Source organism: Manacus vitellinus, unplaced genomic scaffold (genome assembly GCF_001715985.3).
Source record: "Manacus vitellinus isolate BGI_N305 unplaced genomic scaffold, ASM171598v3 scaffold_11_pilon, whole genome shotgun sequence".
NCBI classification, from domain to species: Eukaryota; Metazoa; Chordata; class Aves; order Passeriformes; family Pipridae; genus Manacus; species Manacus vitellinus.
This window is the reverse complement of record NW_021938895.1, coordinates 5959374-5978528: the sequence shown is the minus strand read 5'-3', so window position 1 is coordinate 5978528 and position 19155 is coordinate 5959374. Positions and strand designations below refer to the sequence as shown.

Sequence of the window (19155 nt, the reverse complement as noted above, 5' to 3'; positions counted from 1 at the left end):
TATTTTTCTACATTTCTCTATATAAGAAAAGAATACATATAAAATATATATTAATTACTCTCTCTCTAGAGAAACATATATTTCTATAATATTTTTCTATTTTATGCAGTCTCAGTGTACTCTTCAAAATATCTGAGATAAGCTTACTTTTGTAAGAGAGCATTCAAGGTGGTAAAAATATATTTCTTTGCTAAGCATATTTTAAACTTTATAATCAGTGAGATCACCAGAATCACCAGAAATTTATTTACCGAGACAACAGCTATGTAAACTGACTTTGTTTAAAAGTACTACGACATCTACTTTAGGTGATCAACACCGGAATTAGATGCCAGTATATTAAATAAAACTTTCAAAAATGCAATAGAAATTTATATTCTTTTTTACTTTTTCATCTTCTTTCTACTTCCAAAATGCACTAGAACATCAGAGCCTGCTACATTACCATCCTTTCAGAAGACATTTTCTGTAATGGTAACACCACTAGTCTTGGATCACATAAACAGGTTCTAAACTCAGCAAAATAGAAACTGAACAAATGTAATTTCCTTCATATGTTCCTTCCCTCTTCCGTTCATGCAGCTGAAAAGATTCCCTATTATCTCAAACATCAGAAATGCTTACTAGTTCCTGTACTGTTAAAAAAATCTCCCTCACAAATCTAGTCTCACAGATCCTGTGGATCTCCAGTAATTCCATAGTAAAGACACTTGTTTTCCTGTAGAAATACCCATATTTAAAAACATGGTGAGGTTTCTCTTTCCTAACATTATGAAAGTGCTTCCCAAACTCATAATCAAGTGTTGAACTAAACAATTAACTTGTATACAGAAATGATGTGACCTATGAATTTGTTTTATACACAACTATTCCAAGTTATGGGGTTTTAGCTATTATTTGTGAAATCAACCAAGTTCTAGCAATACCCAATATTCTTTCACTTCACTGAGACATAGTAGCAATGCATGGGTTTGAATTACATATTACAGAAATTTTATTTGCTTAAATGAATACATACTCAGAGGTTTCAAGCTCTTTCTCACCAATGAGTTTCACAGGAAGAGCAATACTTACTTTGTACCCATTAATAAGTGTTAATTTATCACCACAAAGGTGCTGGCATTTCAAAAGCATCACTGCAAATGAAAGACTAATGCTGTAACAGACCGAATTTCATTAACAAGGAAACATGTCAATCTTTGACTAAATTAATGATCAAAAGAGGTGTTTTAGGAAATGCTCAGTAGTGCTGCCAGCAAAGCACAAGGAAATCCTCCAAGTAAGGATCTGCATTTTAGAAGAGAATGCCCAGAGCTTGGAGCATATTTATGAGTCAGGCTCATGTTCCAACAACTGATAAAATCATTTTGTCACTCAGTCTCATTTTTCAGTTCTACTATCTGAATGAAGAGCAAAGATTATGAGGTTAAGAGCAAGTATCAAGGATGCTGTACATTATTGCAGTTTTCCATCTTGACAAAGTGAGGCTGATCTTTTTCCTTCCCAGTGTCAAAATTTTTTAGCAGTTCGGCAAAATCTGGATGCCACAAAACTGAATATTGTCAAGATTCAAAACCCACCATGGCATCTAAAAAGTGTTTGTGGTTGCATGTGAACCAGAAAACAGACTGGCCAGGAACCATTCCCTGGCCCTGTCACTAAACAGGAGGGTATGGGATGGTCTGTGCCCACAGGGCTGAATCAACTCCTGCCTCCAAACAGGATGTCTTCATCCAAACTAACTCCTGAGAATGGTCCTGGGCCTCTGCCAAGCCCAGAACCATTCCAGGTTGTTTCTGGGAGTTGCTGGCTCCTTTGGGCTGAAAAGTCACTTAAAGACAACTTTAAAAACATCACTAGACCAGTACTCAAATCTGTGCAGTAGCCCCATGTAATTACAAGTGTGGATGTAACCTGTGTGCCCTTTCTCTACTAATCAGACTTACTCGAAGGCATCAAGCTAAGACTAAGTTTGTGCTAATGGGTCTTCTGAAAGAGTTCTTAACAGAACTCCCTGAGAGTCAATAGGAAAATATGGATGGGGGCCAAAACTGAATTTATGCTGGAGTAAACTGGCAATTCCTGTTTAATTTCTCTTAATGAAATAAGAAAGCATAATTTCACAGAAGTTTTAGAAAAACAATGCAGTACCCCATTAACCTGCAGAGCACAGAGGTCCAAGAAGCCAGCAGCATTCGTGTCCAAAGGGCAATGAAGCTGGTAAACAAGCTAGAAAAGCCAGAAAACAAGCCTGATGAGGAGCAGCTGAGGGAGTTGGGTTTTTCAGTTTGGAGGAGAGGAGGTTCAAAGGGGACCTCATTGCTCTCTGCTGCCTTAAAGGAGGCTGCAGGGAGGTGGAGGTTGGTCTCTTCTGCCTTGTCTCAAGTGAAAGCATGAGAGGAAATGGCCTGAAGGGAGTTTCGGATTAGATATTAAAAAACCTTTTTCATTGAAACAGTGATTAAGCATTAGAATAAGTTGCCCAGGGAGATGGGGGAGTCACGGTCTCTGGATGTGGCACCTGGGGATATGGTTTAGGGGTGTTTATGGTGGTGCTGGGTTGATGACTGGACTCAGTGATCTTGAAGGTCTCTTCCAACCTTGATGATTCCAACCAACAGCTGAACTAAGAGAGGAGCAATCTAGTCTGTATTTGGCTAGACCATGGCAGGGCTTTAAATTGTTCAATAAAATTTCTTTACAGAAAGGGGGTCAGGCATTGGAGCAGACTGCCCAGGGAACTGCTGGAATCACTAACCCCTGGAAGTGCTCAAAAAACATGTGGATACAGTACTGTGGGGACAGGGTTTAGTGGTGAACATGGCAGTGCTGGGTCAACAGTTGGATTCAATGACCTCAGAGGTCTTTCCCAAACTTAACGATTCTATGACTCTATGATTCTAAAAATCAAATCTGCTAAACATACATACCAAATATAAATGTTTACTGGATTATTTGAACAATAAATACAACACATTAACCTCTAGCTCAGAATAATAAACTGTAAGCTATGAAAGACTCTTAAAGCAGTGAATTTAAGACCTAAATGAAAATTCATGTAATGAAAGAATATCACATAAGAACTACACAAAAATAAAATCAAATGATCTAGCTACTAAAATACACATATGTGCTCAAAATCTTGTGGGAATCAAATATTCCAGTAAAAATAAAGGGAGAGATGGAAACACAAGTTTCTTATTATCACACTTCATATGTTACAAAACCTAAGAGTTAACTTATTTTTGGCAAAGGGACAAATGTTGCACAATACTCCGGCTTACACAAATATTTTCTATTGTTAAATGCATCTTAAATGTAGCTTGTCGTACATTAACTTTATGCACACAGTGCACCATGCAGCCTAAGAGTGTCCCAAAGATCCCTACGTTTCAAAACACTGATGAATAGTAAGCTGCCAGAGTCCAATGAACCAGGTGTAAAATAGTTACTCAACAATTTATAGTTTAACTGAAACCAGATAAAATCATTTGAGCAATAAATACTGTACACATTTTGACCAAAGTTGGTATTTTTGGACAAATTACTGCATATGGTATTTTCTAGAATACTCCTTCCTGAAAAGATAAAACAGTAATAAAAGTTCTCTCAAAAAAAGCCCTTGTTTATAATCGTAAAGTGAAATATGCCTATGGAAATATATCCTCATGTTTAACATTTTTAGTTGCTCTTTCCTTTAAAGGAAAAAAAGAGCTAGATGTGCGGTGGAAATGGTTATGAAGAAGTGGATATGCATACATTAACCACATGCATATATTAACCACAGACTTTATGCTAACACGGCACTTCCTTCCACTGAGGATTTTATAATGTAAAGAAAGAGAAAATTATTTAGTAAGAGTGAATATTTAAGAATAAAAATTCTGTATTCTTCATTCATTATCCACTTCTAGAGTGAGTTATTACTGAGCATTAACAGTTTACCATCTCCAGAGGGGCAAGGACATGGTCCTGCCTCAGCCTTCTTATTGCTTCACAGTGACAAAGGGAAATGTTCAGATACACAGAACATGCAGTAACAGCTCTCATTGAGTTACACAAACCAAGACTGAGTTGCAGAAACAATGATATTTGCACACGTATTAAATTTTAAAAACATCTTTCATAGTACTCATCACAATTTATATTATTAGTTATTTCCACACATTTCCCCATGTCCAGCCAGCAATCTGCTCGCCTCGAGATAAGAAATCACTATTAAAACCATAACCAGTCTTAATTTTTGGTGTAATACATAATGTAATTGTCAAATATCTAGTGATCTACTTAAAAATTACTTAAAGATGAGAACAAGAAAGTCTTAAATATATTTATCACTGTTATTAATTCTTTATATTCCGAGGGCATTAAAGGCCCAAATTCAGACTCAGAACTCATTTTTACATCAAACTACTATATTATATGTTAGTAGGATTAGCCATTAACTTTTTGTTTCACGTTAATAGAAAGTTTGTGTATAGCAGAACAGAGCTTCCACAGAAAATCCTTGGCATTACCCACAGGCTAAGCACATGCCCTGCTTTGCTAATAATGTAACACTTATTTGAGAAGGTTGAGGTACCTGAAGTTCTGATGCTCGCTTCATCATCTCCAGGGTGATGTAGCAACCAATAGAATGAGCAATCAGTACCAGCTTTATATCTTTTGATACATTCTTTTTGAGGAAGTTCAGCTTATGCTCTACTTGTCCGTTAAGTCCAAAAACATCCTCTAGCTCCTTAATATCTGTGTCTGAAACATAAAAGAAAAGAAGTCCTTTGGTTCAACGATAGAAATCTCAAGTATCTCTCGCCCCCCACCTCACTTCTTCATAAAACACTGAAATAAATACACATATTAATTTTAAAAAAAACAACTCAAACCACCAGACATAATAATTTAAAGTTACCACCACTGGCAAATAAACACTGATGAATCACATTCACAGGATATGAAGCCTTATGTGTAGCTTGGGAACCAGGGAAGGATAAGGAAACATGGAGCTTCATGGCACATCATCCAGTATTGTGGTCTCCATTAAGGACAAGACCAAACTCAGAGCATTGGATCAGCTTAAATCAATCCAACTTCACAGTGAGCAATCAGGACCTACAACAGCAATACTGCCCAGGAATAAAAGTCCCTCCTCACAGAAGACAAACTATCATGTATGTCATCGTGCACTAAAACTTTCAGATATTCAAAATCTCCTGTCTTTAAATAAAGATGCACAAAAATGTCCCATGTCATGAGGAAAAACAGAAATGCCTATGTGTCAACACGGAGCACTAGCACCTACACAAACTACCCCTATTTATGCAGGGTCTTATCACTGTCAATTCGGCCACAAAGAAGATCAAGTTAGAGCTTCATGCTTCTAGATTACTGTGCAATTTGATCACTGCTTTGCCAGGGACCTCTTAAGGGAGCTTGAGCAATCCCTTATGAGAATTTGGATCATTGCTTCCTGGCCAGTCAACAAGACAAAGTTGAACCAGTGTCTGTAAGAATATACAGCAATTCGGGCATCTTTAACTCTTGCTCATGAAGTGGGTGACATGGATCTCCAGTTCCCCAATCTAAGGGGGTTCACAGCTCCTTCATCTGCTAGAAAAGTGCTCTACTCACTAAACTAAATGCTGCGTTGAGGATATACCACTCTAAGCTGGACTACTCCACTGAAAAGACTGTAAGAAAAAATACTAAAATAAGAATGAAAGAAAAGAGACAGAAAGCATGAAGGAATGTATGCCTCTACCTTACCTAAAGGAGATATAGTGGCATTAATATCACTTAATGTCTTAAATCCATACTATTATCTCAGGATTCAATTTCATACTCCAGTTTAAAACTCTGATTTTTATACTCCTTGCAGGCTGACTTTGGATGCAGCTTTAGTCTGAAATAAGCTAAATCTCCTGGCAGCATGGTTCAGACACATGATGGGGACTGGCTCATCACTGATCCATGGTCCTAGACATGGCATCTAGGTTCCTGGCAAACGTCACACACCTTTTCAGGAGTAGCTGACAGAGACAGTGCACCCACAGTCCTAACCAAGTATTAGGTGTGACTTCCCACTTGGTTTCTTTTGATGTGCTCTGCAACAGTTTCCTGTGTGAAAAATAAATGTGGAAGAAAGCATCCATCGATACTAGAAATACATTAAAAAGGCTGGAATGCACTGAAAAACTACTGTAAGAGAAAGTCAGATAGTATCACAGATCCATTTCAGATGGGAGTTGGTTTTGCATCTGCTTGGAGAAAGTGACAACTATGGGTGAACTGCCTAGGACTGTGAACAGCATTTATCAAATCACAAAGGCTGACGGGACTTTAATACCTATGTAGTAAGTCTGATGGCAATTGGACAGTAACCTCAAATACCAAAAATTACCAATGTTACTGTACTGAAGCTATTGGAAGGCTGACAGTGACAGTACAAATTAGTAGCCCAAGTGGGCTGGCACTATAACCTTTTTGATTATCTGCATGAAACATAACCTTTAGAAGCAAAATAATTGCTCGAGAACATGTTCTGATGGCTCTTTTCTGAGTTTAAATTATTAGCACAAAGATGACAACAAAGAAGTTCTTCAGTTAAACTAATATTTCTACTAAAACTACTGATGGTCATATCCCAGTATAACTTATAGTAATTTACTCAAAAAGAAAAAAAGGTTTACTAAAACACACTCGAGGAATGTAAAATTAGATGAGAAGTAATATTTTGTTTATTAGGCCTACATTTTATTTAAATTTTTATATATATTTAATTACACAGCAGCTCAGTCTCATGAAGGAACAGGTTGTCTATATCACAAGTCTAATTACAGGTATATATAACACAAAACCCCCAGAATACTTGAAATACAAGAGGTCACTGGATACAGAAACAAGTGACAGAATAAGTTCTATTGAGTATATGCATATCGCCATGTGTTGGGTTGTGCAGGTCATTTTGCTATCATTTCCATACTGTTTTACTCAGGCACTGTCAACTCAGTAACTTATCAGCACATCTTATAATGTTTGACATTTCATTTCAATTCTTGAAAATAAGGTTTTTTACAAGAATTTCAGCTTATTTGCCAGTTAGAACAAGGGAAAAGGAGGTAAAGTAGACATATAAATCTTCTAGAGAATTCTCATGGTTCACAAGAACCCAGAAAACAACTAGGAAAGAAAACAAATTTTTATTTGCATTATTCAGTCTCATGAGGTTAATGGTTTCTTTTCACTATATGAATTCTGTATCTGCTAAAATAGTTGCTGAACATTGCTGCCATGTACAGCAGAGACAGTCTAGCCCCATCTCAACATTTTCCAAGTTTAGATAACTATGTCAGACGAATACAGTTACTTATTTTATTATTTATTACATTATTATTTATGAAGACATAAGATATCTAATTTATTATTTAGTTATCTAATAAAGAGCAGTGTAGAGATTCTGGCCAACATATTCATAGCTATTACTGACTTCAGCAGAGATGTGCCTGTTCAGAACCAGTTGTGTTGCTAAAGACGAAGGATATGGTTGGGATTAAGAGTACAGTAAAAAGAAGGGCTTTTCCTCCTTGCATTTGCCCAGACTTCAGTTTAGGCTTGAGCATACTAAGCTCAAGCCTGTGCACTAGTGTTTCCTTATGGGAGCTGGGGAGAGCAGAGACTGAAGAAGCAATTTTTGACTGGATGGGTTAGTTGTGATCGATGATGACCATGGACACCCGTTCTACTGCACTGGGCTGAATCATCCTCAGCACAGTGCATTTCACACCACTCAGAGCAAAGATGCTCCAATTCCCACGGCTACCGGTCTGTGTTACACACACATACAATCCCTCTGAGGCTGCGAGTCCTGACAGCCAAGGTTGACCCGAGAGAAATATTTCAGCTGTTTAATACAACCTTTCCTTTCCTTCCAAAATACTGGTCTGTTGCCAAACCCAATCACCTTGGCAGAATTCCTGGAGAGCCACACCGGAGGATGAGTGTGCAGTGTGGGGTTTGGTGATCCGCATGCAAAGCTCTCATCATGGACTGACCCTGCTCTCGTCAGGTGAAACTCCAGTAACCCTATATTGAAATACGTATCCTATTTTGCATCTGGACAAATATAAAGTTGCCCACGCCTCGTGTCACTTCAGGTTTCCCCAACACAAATGCTACACTTCTCATAGTCCAAAATATGTGAGAGCCGGGTTGCGTCACAAGTTTGGAAGATTTATTTCTTTATTTTACAGAATAAAATCGCCCAGGAATTATCCAAAATCAACATGAATTTCTTGGGTGGAGAAGCTTAAATGGGTTCTTTGTATAAGCAAACAGACTTGCACAAACACACTGGCAGTCAGCTCTCCAATGGCTCTACATCAGAGAAGGGACCAGAGTGACTTCACCTCAGGTGTGGAATACATGCCATGGCTGAAGGACAGCTCATTTAAGCAGTTTTCAGATAGTAGAAATTATAAGACTTGTACCTTACGCTGCAAACACCCCATCTGCGCCAAGACATGTGATTTTAAGACTTTATTTAGCTGAAGTGTATTAAAAGAAATACTGTATTTCTTTATTTTCTTTGGCAAAGCATTAATCTTCTGATGTGCTTTTGGAAAAACAAATGCGCCATCACTTTAATGAATCTCTTTTTCTGACCTCTGCTAAAACCACAGGCAGAAAACAATGATAGATTAAAATAAAGTGTTTGCTCTAAGATTAGTCGACAAGTTAATCTTGCTAGGAAAGAGGACTTTGGTTTTCAGGGAAATAACAGAGAATTGTGTTTGTTTGTTTTTTCTGCTGTGTATACAAGGGAAATTCTTAAGCAGAAAAAAAAAGCACAGCAGTTATACAAGCAGACTTTAGGCTGGCAATTCACAAAATGTAGCCCATCATTAAAGAGTCTCCAAAAATCATAGACTTCTTTTTACTGGATGATTCAAAAAGATACTAGAGGCCAGATTTTCCAACAGTACCCTCAAATGTCTGCATGCTTTTGTACTTTCCGAATTTCAAAAGCAAAGGCTTAGGCTTACATGTCCAAACTCCAAACTGCTCTGGTCACAACAGGTGACTGAGTATTTGAGCTCAGTACATACACTTGTTCACTTGTCAGGGAGTGACTTTGAAGTTTGTCCCAAGATCAGCTCATACAGAAGGCCTCCAAATTACTCATGAACAAGTAAGGAACTATTTGAAAATGTAACTTGTGATTATATGTCATGAAGGAATGGGAGGTAAAAACCACTGGTCTACCTGCACTGCATCTTCTTCCCTGGACCATTTACTCTAGGAGGTGGTAGCAGGATATCTAAGAAAAATCTCTAATGAACCCCTTGTCTAAAATCTTCTGGTCAAGAATTTTCAGAACTGGACCTTTTGCAGGATAAGGACAAGTAAGTATCTGGAGACTGAACCAGGGGGCTAGAAAAAAATTCACCTCTTCCTCTGAAGATGGTGCTCATTTCAGCTGTGTGACACATCATCATGCAGCTTAATGTTAGCAGTAAGGAGAAACAACAAGTTTTTAAACACATGAAAATGCAGTAACAAGAAAGTATCAAGAGGAAGCAAAGCAAAGCGGGAGAAAATACTGACAGGTCAGTGATGATATCAAAGCTTATGAAAAGGCACAAAGCATCAAGTACAGCCAACCACATGGTTCAGGAGAGTTAGCTCAGGGTCATGTTAAGTCCACTGCATCTCCACCAAATACCCTAAGTACAATCAGCATATTGGGCCAAGTGTTTTACACTTTACACATCACGTCCTTTTTCCACTGCAAACATACACAAACTGCCTGGTGAGAGTTACTCAGTTGTGACTGAGTAACTTCTGTTCAGATGAAGCAACCCCTGGGAAGTTTTATCTTATGACAGGGAGAGAGCAACCCCACAACTTAATTACTCAGAAGGATTAGTTGTTAAAATGGTGTGCATAATCAGGAGTCTAATTCTGGAAATTAAATAAATAATTTGACTGCTTTTGTTCTTATAGCAAAAGACAACAATTTCTTACAACTGAATGATGCCACTTGAAACTGTTTAGATAGAACTGTTAGGTTAAAAATTGAGACTTAAAGTGAGTCTACTACGGGCATCCCCTAAAGACATATTGCTTAAAACCTGAATGTTTCACCCAATCTTTCATTTGATTAGTGAACCCTGGATAATTTGTATGAGCAAGCAATAAAATACCAAAGAAATGGGATGGAAACCGTGAAAGAATGTTCAATAAATACTGAAGAACTGCTCCTGACACCAGGAACCAGGTCTTAAAGCATTGTGTTTTAGATTAACCTTTAGACCTTAGGCTGTCCCTAGCACCCTCAGGAACTGTTCATGCAACTTTTAAGATAAACACACCACTCATTAGTGTTTATTGGAGCAATTACTTTTTGTAAAGGTATCCTCCACAAATAAATTACCATTTACTTAAGATACTGAAGTGGTCGTATGTATTATTTTCTTTACTAGAAAAATAACAAGACCTTATTTTACAAATTGAACTACTGATTTCCTTTGCTATCTGCATACGTATTGCTGGGACACTTGTTTAACACCTAATCTGTTTTTCAAAGGAAGTTGTATTATAATTAAATTAGTACAAGCATAGTGTGACAAAATGAACTAATAAACATGACAAATACTAAACCACAAATTTTTATTAAAAGCATACAGGAGCATATTGAACTTATTAAATTTAGAAATCTGTTAGAAGCTTATTTTATTTTGCATTCACAGTCTTGCTTCCCTCTGATTAGGGTAACTATTACCAAGGTATGATGAGGTAACAGCACAAACTTTGTCTCCAATTTTGGCAAGGCAAACACCATTAAAGAGTGTTTTATTACACAGTTTTACACCAATCAATGTCTCCATTCCAACCACTCTAACATGCATGAAGCAAATATAACATAGGTGTTTTACATAACATAGATGGAAAAGTTTTCTGTATTTGAATGACTGCATTTTGCAGTCATTCACTAAGCTGAACAACTGCAGAAAGTACAATCTGTAAGAATTTTCAGCATCATATTATAAAGAGAGAAAACAAATAGTAAAACAAAAATTAAAAAACAACCCCTTAGTAAGGGAGAGGTTAGAGAACCACCACTCTATAGGAGTACATCTGAATTTCCAACATGAAGTGATGTCAAGGAGCAAAAACAAAGAGGTCTGAGCCCATGGAAAACTGATTGTCCATGTTACGTTTTCTTGTTTTCTGGACACATCACTGAAGCCAAGTGCAAGGCTCTGTGAATGCCTTCCACTTGCCCACACAAACAGAACTTCACACTTCAACAAAACTTGCTTTTATACAGCTTAACAATGAAAGAAAACAAGAATAACGATGTTCTGCACATCACCAAGACTGGGTAGATATAGCATAGATGGCAAAGAAAGGACAGTGGAAATTCTGTGAGTCTTGAAGGAAACAAAAATAGATGAATATCACTTCACAGGCATTGATTCCTCTGGTGTATGACAAATGAGGTGCTGTGCCGCAGTAGGCAAGTCCAACAGTCACACCTATTGAAAACAGCACTTCAAAACTTTGGGAAGTTTAAACAGATACAAATAGAGAAAGAAGTACTGAGAGCAAACAAGGGAGAGCCGAAGTTTGGAGCAGAGTAAGACAGCTGGCCAAGGAAGACAACCCATGTTATTTCACAGACAGGAAATAAAAAGAATTATTTCCAAAGTAAGAGAAAATGAGAAGGAGCACACTACGATGTCAAGAGAAGGAAAAGGGAAAAAGCAAGGAGCTGAGAGGGGTCGTTATGGATTAACAATAAGAATTTTTACCTCACAGTGACCATACACATTGATGGGTGACATTTTATGAAGTGTTTGATCCATCTACTGAATTCAACCTATAACTTTTGTTAGGTCAATACCAATTTTTCTTGAAAATCCCTCCCAAAATTTTATTCAGAACTGCAATAGAGACCAAGACTGAAACATTCAACTAATTATGACTCTTCAAAATAATACCAAAATAAAATTTATCTTGAGAATAACACTAAAATAACACTAATGCACTTCCTGCCTCACTAGCTCCTATAATGGCATTAGGATGGCATTGAGTAAACTTAGTCCTTTTTCTTTACTTTTGTGTATATTCATCTTGGATGATACTATTTCAACAGAAATATAAAGCAAAGTGTAGGTTTCTATGTTCATTTGTCCATGGAAACATTAAATTTAATATTCAAGTCCAAATTATGTAACAATACCATCTGCATCCGTTTTAAGCAGTAAACGATCCACTTAGGCAAATATAACATTTTTCCATCTTTCATCCTTCAAAATTTATTTATAGATTACAAGAGGCTTTCAAAATTGTTATCTTATATTCCTTGATGCTGTAAACTGGTGCCACAGTGCTGACTGAAAAGAACTACGTCAGTTTATTCCAGCAGAGAACACGACCGATCCCCTGCTGCCAGTGCTGAGGGCTGTAGCACAGCACGTATGCAAAATATTCTGCCATGCAGTGTTACCTCACAGCACTCAATCCATGCTCCTAAACTGCTACCTGGCTTGAAAAGCCCTGTAATCTCTGTGTGGGCTCCTCTTTGCACAAGGAGTGTGAGCTGACAGCAAAGGGAACCAGCCACGGCTCAGTGACTCCCAGCACTGATCCCTGCTGGCAAAAGAGAAATGGACAAAACAGTATATGTAAAAGCCTGAATTTATGAAAATGATTTCACTTTCTACTTTATATAAATTTAGTAAGTTTCTTTATCGGTTGCTGATGCTTTAAATAAGCATTTGTACGTTCTGTGCAGTGCAAGTTTTGTATGTTTCAGGAGGAAACACAGTTTTGCCTAATGACGACTTCAAATTCTGATTTATATCTCTTCTTCTCCAGTGTTCTGTTACATTGTTTAAAAATTAATTCTCTATTACCAAGATAGCAATTTCCTTTTTAACCTTCCTGAAGAAAATGCTGAAGGTTTCATTCTTAGTCACTGGTCTGAACTGCCCAGCATGGCAACTATGGCAACATGCCCAAGGTAAGTAATGTGATGGCTTCATTTTACTTGGAGTTTTACCTGACAGCTGAAATGGAGACTTAAGTGACACCACTACAAAACTGAGTCCTAACAAGAAAGCTGGATAGAAACTTCTACAAGGGCATGGAGTGATAGGACAAAGGGGAATGGCTTTAAACTGGAAGAGGGCAGGTTTAGATTAGACTAAAGGAAGAAATTCTTCACTATGAGAGTGGTGAGGCGCTGGAACACATTCCTCAGAGAAGTTGTAGATGCTCCATCCCTGGAAGTGTTCAAGATCAGGTTAGATGGGGCTTTGAGCAACTTGCTTTTATGAAAGGTGTCCCTGCCCATGGCAGGGAGGTTGGAACTAGATGATCCCTTCCAACCCAAACCATTCCAAGATCTGTCACTACAGATGAATAAGGGATCTTTTGGTCTTCATTTTGCACAGGTGAGAGGTCCTACATGGAAAGTAAACCAATTAACCACAAGCAGTTCTAGAGTCACAGTTGGACAAAGTTTGGTTTTCTCACTCATTTACATTAGCAGATATTAAAGTAACAGCTCAATACAAATGCTTTGAAACTGCCTGCAGCTTTGCAGTATAATTTATAGAAAAAGACAGCAACTGAGTTTGACCTGCACTCTAGATATAAACAGATCCAAATATGATCAAGTAGAGTTTTATACTAAAGTGAATTCAGAAATACTGAAATTGTTCTCTTCATGATTAATTGAAGAATAAAAGTTCTTCCTCTAAATCATGTAAACACCAGTACAGAAGTCAGTGGAGTGTCTGACAGCAAAGACTCATTAGTAATATGTTTGAAAACATAATACTGTTCGGAAAAAAATGACACTACAATGGCAACCCCTGAGAATTTTAATTATCTGCTATAACGTTTAACCAATGGGGAATAATTTGAAAACTAAGTAGTCACCTGACCACACCAGTAATTTGATAGCTAACTTAGATAATTTTAATAGATGTATGAATCCACTAATCCAGCCTTTAGGAAGGTACGAATGTCTGGCTTAAAGAAAGAGAGCAGTGCCATGTGGTATCAAAACTAGGAAAAAAACAAAAACTCCTTCACCCAGCAAGCAGCTTTGGGACCCCCTCATTCAACCTGAGTCCACAGTACCATATAATTTTCTTTATAATTTCTCTAAGCACTCAGCCTCTACTCAGATCTTACTGAGAGATTTAGGTAGATACACTGGAGTAATTCACTACTGATTATTTCAGAATGAGACCATTTGCAGCTACTTCTTCCTGCACACTCTGCCTTACAGTTTCCTGTATTTCCCTGAAATGCCTACATTGCTCCTTAAAGAAAAGGAAACTCCTAAAACCAAAACAAAACAAGAAGGGGCCCATGTTCCAAACCTGATTGATTTTAGAATCTGGAATTACGTTGTGACGATTCCTCAGTCTTACAGCTGAAGATCACTGTCAATTAAAAATAAAAATGCCACCAAACATTGGATCCCATCAAGATCTGCACCATTTGTTGCAAGCTTTGTGGATATCAAATTAAATCAAAGATCTCTATCATAAAGTAGAATCTCTTATTAGTAAATTAAAGTATTGATCAGCTTTCTTCCTACAGCTAACCTATAAAGAAAATAAACTTTTTTGACTCAACTATAAAAAAAAAATCCAGACCTGTTACACCTTCAGATACAAGGAATTATTCTCTGCTATGGGGATACTCTGTTTTCATTCTGTTAGCAGCCATAAATATATCTTTCAAAGTGAGTTGGGTTAAAAGATTCTTAAGTATACCCTCTGGGGAAAATAATCTGAATCATCTCAATATTGTGTTCATTGAATTATGTTAGGGTTTTACTTTCCCTATAATAGTATGGTATACATTTAAATAAGTTACTCTGAAACATGACAGTGCTGGTCCTCCCTTGGAAATCAGGACACCAGAAGATACAACTGTTACCTCTTCATAGGGTTCACATTCTTGAACACTTTCCCCACCCCCAACAGCCATTTGTATGTAATCAAAAATGATGGTATCAGCTGGAGAACATATCTGTGTCATGGGGTGAAAGGCAGAATATGATCCATAAACAATTTCAAAACCTACATCCAATGTTTCCTGGAATGCAGTAAAGACATTGTAGTCTCCAATGGATGGATGTCTTGATGTCCTTTTTTTTTTTTTAACATCTTGTTTTCTGGATAAAGATCCAGAAGATTGCATCAGGTTTCAAAAGCTATTACAGAATCACAGAATATGCCAATTTGGAAGGGACTCACAATGATCATCAAGTCAAACCCATCTTCAGAAACAGAATTATATTACTCTTATTTGTAGATATGGATGAAAATTTCTGGTTCTTTTAACCGAGGAATTAGTTGAATAAAGTACTAGAATTGGATTAGAAAGCTCTTAATGGAGATTTTTAAAAAATATGCCAACAGGTATTCTGCTGACAGACTGAGGGGAAAACCTTGAAAGAATCAGAGAATACAGAGAACCTATTTTTCATGCAACCATAAGAAATGTAAAGACAAAGTTCTATTCTTAGTAATGTCAACAAAAATTAGTCACGACTCCATTGAAGTCAATGGAACATAGAGCTATGCATTAAGTGGTACTAAAATGAGCTTAATAGTGTTTAAGTGATCATTACAAATAAATACATGGCTGCTAAGGTATGAGCAGTTAAAATTGTTATCATTTTGGATGGTCAGAAAAGAAAACAACAGAGTAACTTAGAAATACTTCACATATGGCAAAATTTTATTTTCTTAGTTTTGATTTTAAACAGAACAGGACCTTTAAACACACGCTGAAAATTAAGCAAGACTGATAAAGTCAACGCCAAATGCCAAGATTTCACTCTAAGGATGTATTTGCATAATTATGGACATGATTATGGGACCTCCATGAATAATTAACTGAATGTGGTTAAAAGGAAAGAAGTAAATGGAGTACTGCACCATCCCTAGGGCTGCTTACTTTTCACACATTTAGATTTCAAACATTCCAGTGGGTTCATAACATGAAATGACCGTTTGTTTCCTTAAAATAGACACCTAGCACTAAAACCATACAGTAAAATTCAGATCTTACCAGGCAAAGACAAAAACCTCAACATTTAAATGCCTCATAATAACTTTTACATGTGCACACACACTTCCTTCCTTAGCCTGCCTTTTCCAAGACAAGGAAGGAATAGGGTTCCTGGGCAACAGCGGTTGCTGGATCAGGAGGGGCAGGAGCACTGCACTGCACTGAGCTGACAGTTCCTGTCCCATCCTGTAAAAACAACCAGTTCCTCTGTGCACACCCCGATGTGGGATCCCTTGCTGTTGACGAATACCATGTGAGGAGCTCAATGTGATTAATCAGCGCCAAGGCCAGCTCCATAAACAGGAAGCTTCTCCTCCCTATACATTAAAAAAATTAGTCTTGGCTATGAAATAGTTATGAAACTAGCAAAATTCTACCTGAATGGCATGCCTGATACTTGGGGGTTTTAATGTATCTACACTGCGATACCCCTAGGCTGGGAGAAACCATGTCATATAATTCTGCATTAAAATTAAGCAGAATTTGAATGTGGTCTGGGACATAAACATGACTACAGAGTTTTCTGGGTCTGTAATATATACACATAACTGACTAAACCTCAAAAGAACTTACATTAGAGATAATCCATCTTTCATTGATTCTCAGGTATTTTAATTTATATGCCTAGGAAGCAGAAAATGTTATTGAAACAGAAATTAATGTGAATTAAATGTGTGTAATGTGAATTAAATGTGTGTATGCATAAGCTTAAAGTATGCATGTGAGATGCCAGCCCAGCTGCCTACCTACTGCTTGTCTCCCTATATATATGTACATATAAATATGCAAGACATAAATGCCTTTTAAACCCAGCTATCACTGTGTACCTCAGCGTGGCCACATCTCTGCTGTTATTACTGACCAAACAGTGCTGAAGCATAGATAATGATTTGCTGGTCAAAAAAATGTATAAGTACTACAGAGACTAATTCTGAGGTGTTTTTGTACTGACCGAACAGATTGCCAGTAGCTCTGATTCACCTGATTCAGCAGTGTAGGTATTCTCCACCATCAGCAATCACTAAAAATATCTATTCTACTTAAAATACATGAGTCACAAGCCAGTGAAAACTACCAAATACATATGGAATCCCTGTGCCTGTGTAACTTCTCTCCCTGGAAACGTTTAAGACCAGGTTGGATGGAGCTCTGAGCAACCCGCTCTAGTGAAAGGTGTCTGTGTCCATGGTAAGGGGGTTGGAACTAAACGGTCTTAAAGGTCCCTTCCAACCCAGGCTATTCTATGATTCTATGATACACAACAACAAGGATGAGTCCCTATTTTTAGGAGCCCAGTTCTTGGAACACCCAACTTTCATGACCTCCTCCTCTCCTGTTTGCAGCAGTACAGACCACAATCCCACTGCTCACCCTCACCGCACATCTGTGGTGGCACAACATCTCTAAAGGCACCCCAGCAAATGCTTACACAAAAGAAGTGTTATTGGAAAAGTATTCTTAGTTACTATTCATTCCGCTTAGCAAGTGGAAAGCGGCCAGAGTGCCAACTTCATCTGATCAGCCAGCTCTTCATGAACCACAAGCAAGTGTCCTGGGAACCACCAGTGTCCCACAGATCACAGCTTGGGAATCACTGTCTCAAATAACTCATAACCCTCTTATTATAGAACACCATGCTCCTTGTCTTGCTCAGGCTACTATTTTAGACTTTTTCCTGCCAGCACAGCATATCATGATGGTAGAAACTTATGGCTCAAATCTGTTAACCATGCCCACACTTATATCTGACATTTGGTGGACAACTACCTAGCAATTAACAAGATTATTAATTTGCTAAAATAAAAATTTGGTTTGACCCAAATAATTTCAGTCATTTTTTGTAGATTTATATCACTTGAGTTAGAGGCAGACTCTCACTCATAGTCAATTCAGCAGTTTCATTAGAAGCCAGAGGGCTGCAAAAGCAAACTCCATTCAGATGAATTGTAACAACAGCCAAGAAGCAATATATCAAATAAATTCAAGCTCCACACGGCTTCCAAATTTTCATGTAACACTAGAATTTATTTTTTTTTAATACACAACTTAATTTCACTTCAAAACTTCACACTGATGGTACATTAACATTTTGGGATCACATAATCAATGTCTTCACAGATAATTTATTATCCCTTCACCACTTCTGTGCTTTTTCCATATTCTTTCTTAAGGATGTAATGCACTTTCAAAATTGCCTAAAGGCCCTACACTCCACGTGTAAAGAGAAAGCAATGGAAATATTCTTTTGATAGACTAGAAATCAATCATTACCTACCTCTTTTTGTCAAGAACTATGAACTAAGGCTAGCTTAACAGATTTTAAGGACATACTATTATCTTCTACAGTCCATAGAACATAAAAGATCAAACTAGAATTTTATCTTTTAACTTGACTATTAAGAATGGCATTTCATTCAACAGGAAATTAACAGTGATTCAGATGCAAAGCAACATTCACTAGACAATCTGTACCAAAGAGAAAACATGCCTTGCTGACACTATAAAAAGTGTTTGTAATTTGACTTTGTATAGCCCAATACTCATCCGTACAGTTTAGAAAGTTCAAGAGATTTATCTTTAATATAATTTATTACTTGACCAAATATTGTATCATCAAGAGATGACTGATGACTAGCTATTTGTTAGGTATATATTTTAATGCATCAGTTGTGTGTCTTTAATCAATTAAGAATCACACGATTCCATAGTTCTGTAGCGTTTGGTATATAAAGACTATTATAACAAATAAATAAACAAATTGACTTTGATTTAATTTTTCTTTACTCTCAATCTTACTTCATTACCAAAAATAGTATCTTGGTAGTCCTAAGGACAAACCAAACCAAACCTGTGTCCTTTTTCTTGAAGGACACTGAGGTGCTGGAGTGTGTCCAGAGAAAGGCAACAACGGGTCATAGAATCATAGAATCAGCTGGGTTGGAAGGGACCTCTGAGATCATCAAGTCCAACCCTTGATCCACTACTGCTGTGGTTACTAGACCATGGCACTAAGTGCCACATCCAGGCTCTTTTTAAAAATCTCCAGGGACGAAG

At 37.4% G+C, this 19155-nt stretch overlaps 1 protein-coding gene across 1 annotated transcript in view; it reads right to left on the bottom strand.

Moving 5' to 3' along the window:
• LDAH (lipid droplet associated hydrolase) overlaps positions 1 to 19155 on the bottom strand; it is a 117202-nt gene that overhangs the window by 60663 nt on the left and 37384 nt on the right. The window contains exon 4 of the mRNA XM_008931285.3: positions 4583 to 4752. Coding sequence (XP_008929533.3) covers positions 4583 to 4752 — 170 coding nt within the window. The remainder of the gene's footprint in view (positions 1 to 4582; positions 4753 to 19155) is intronic.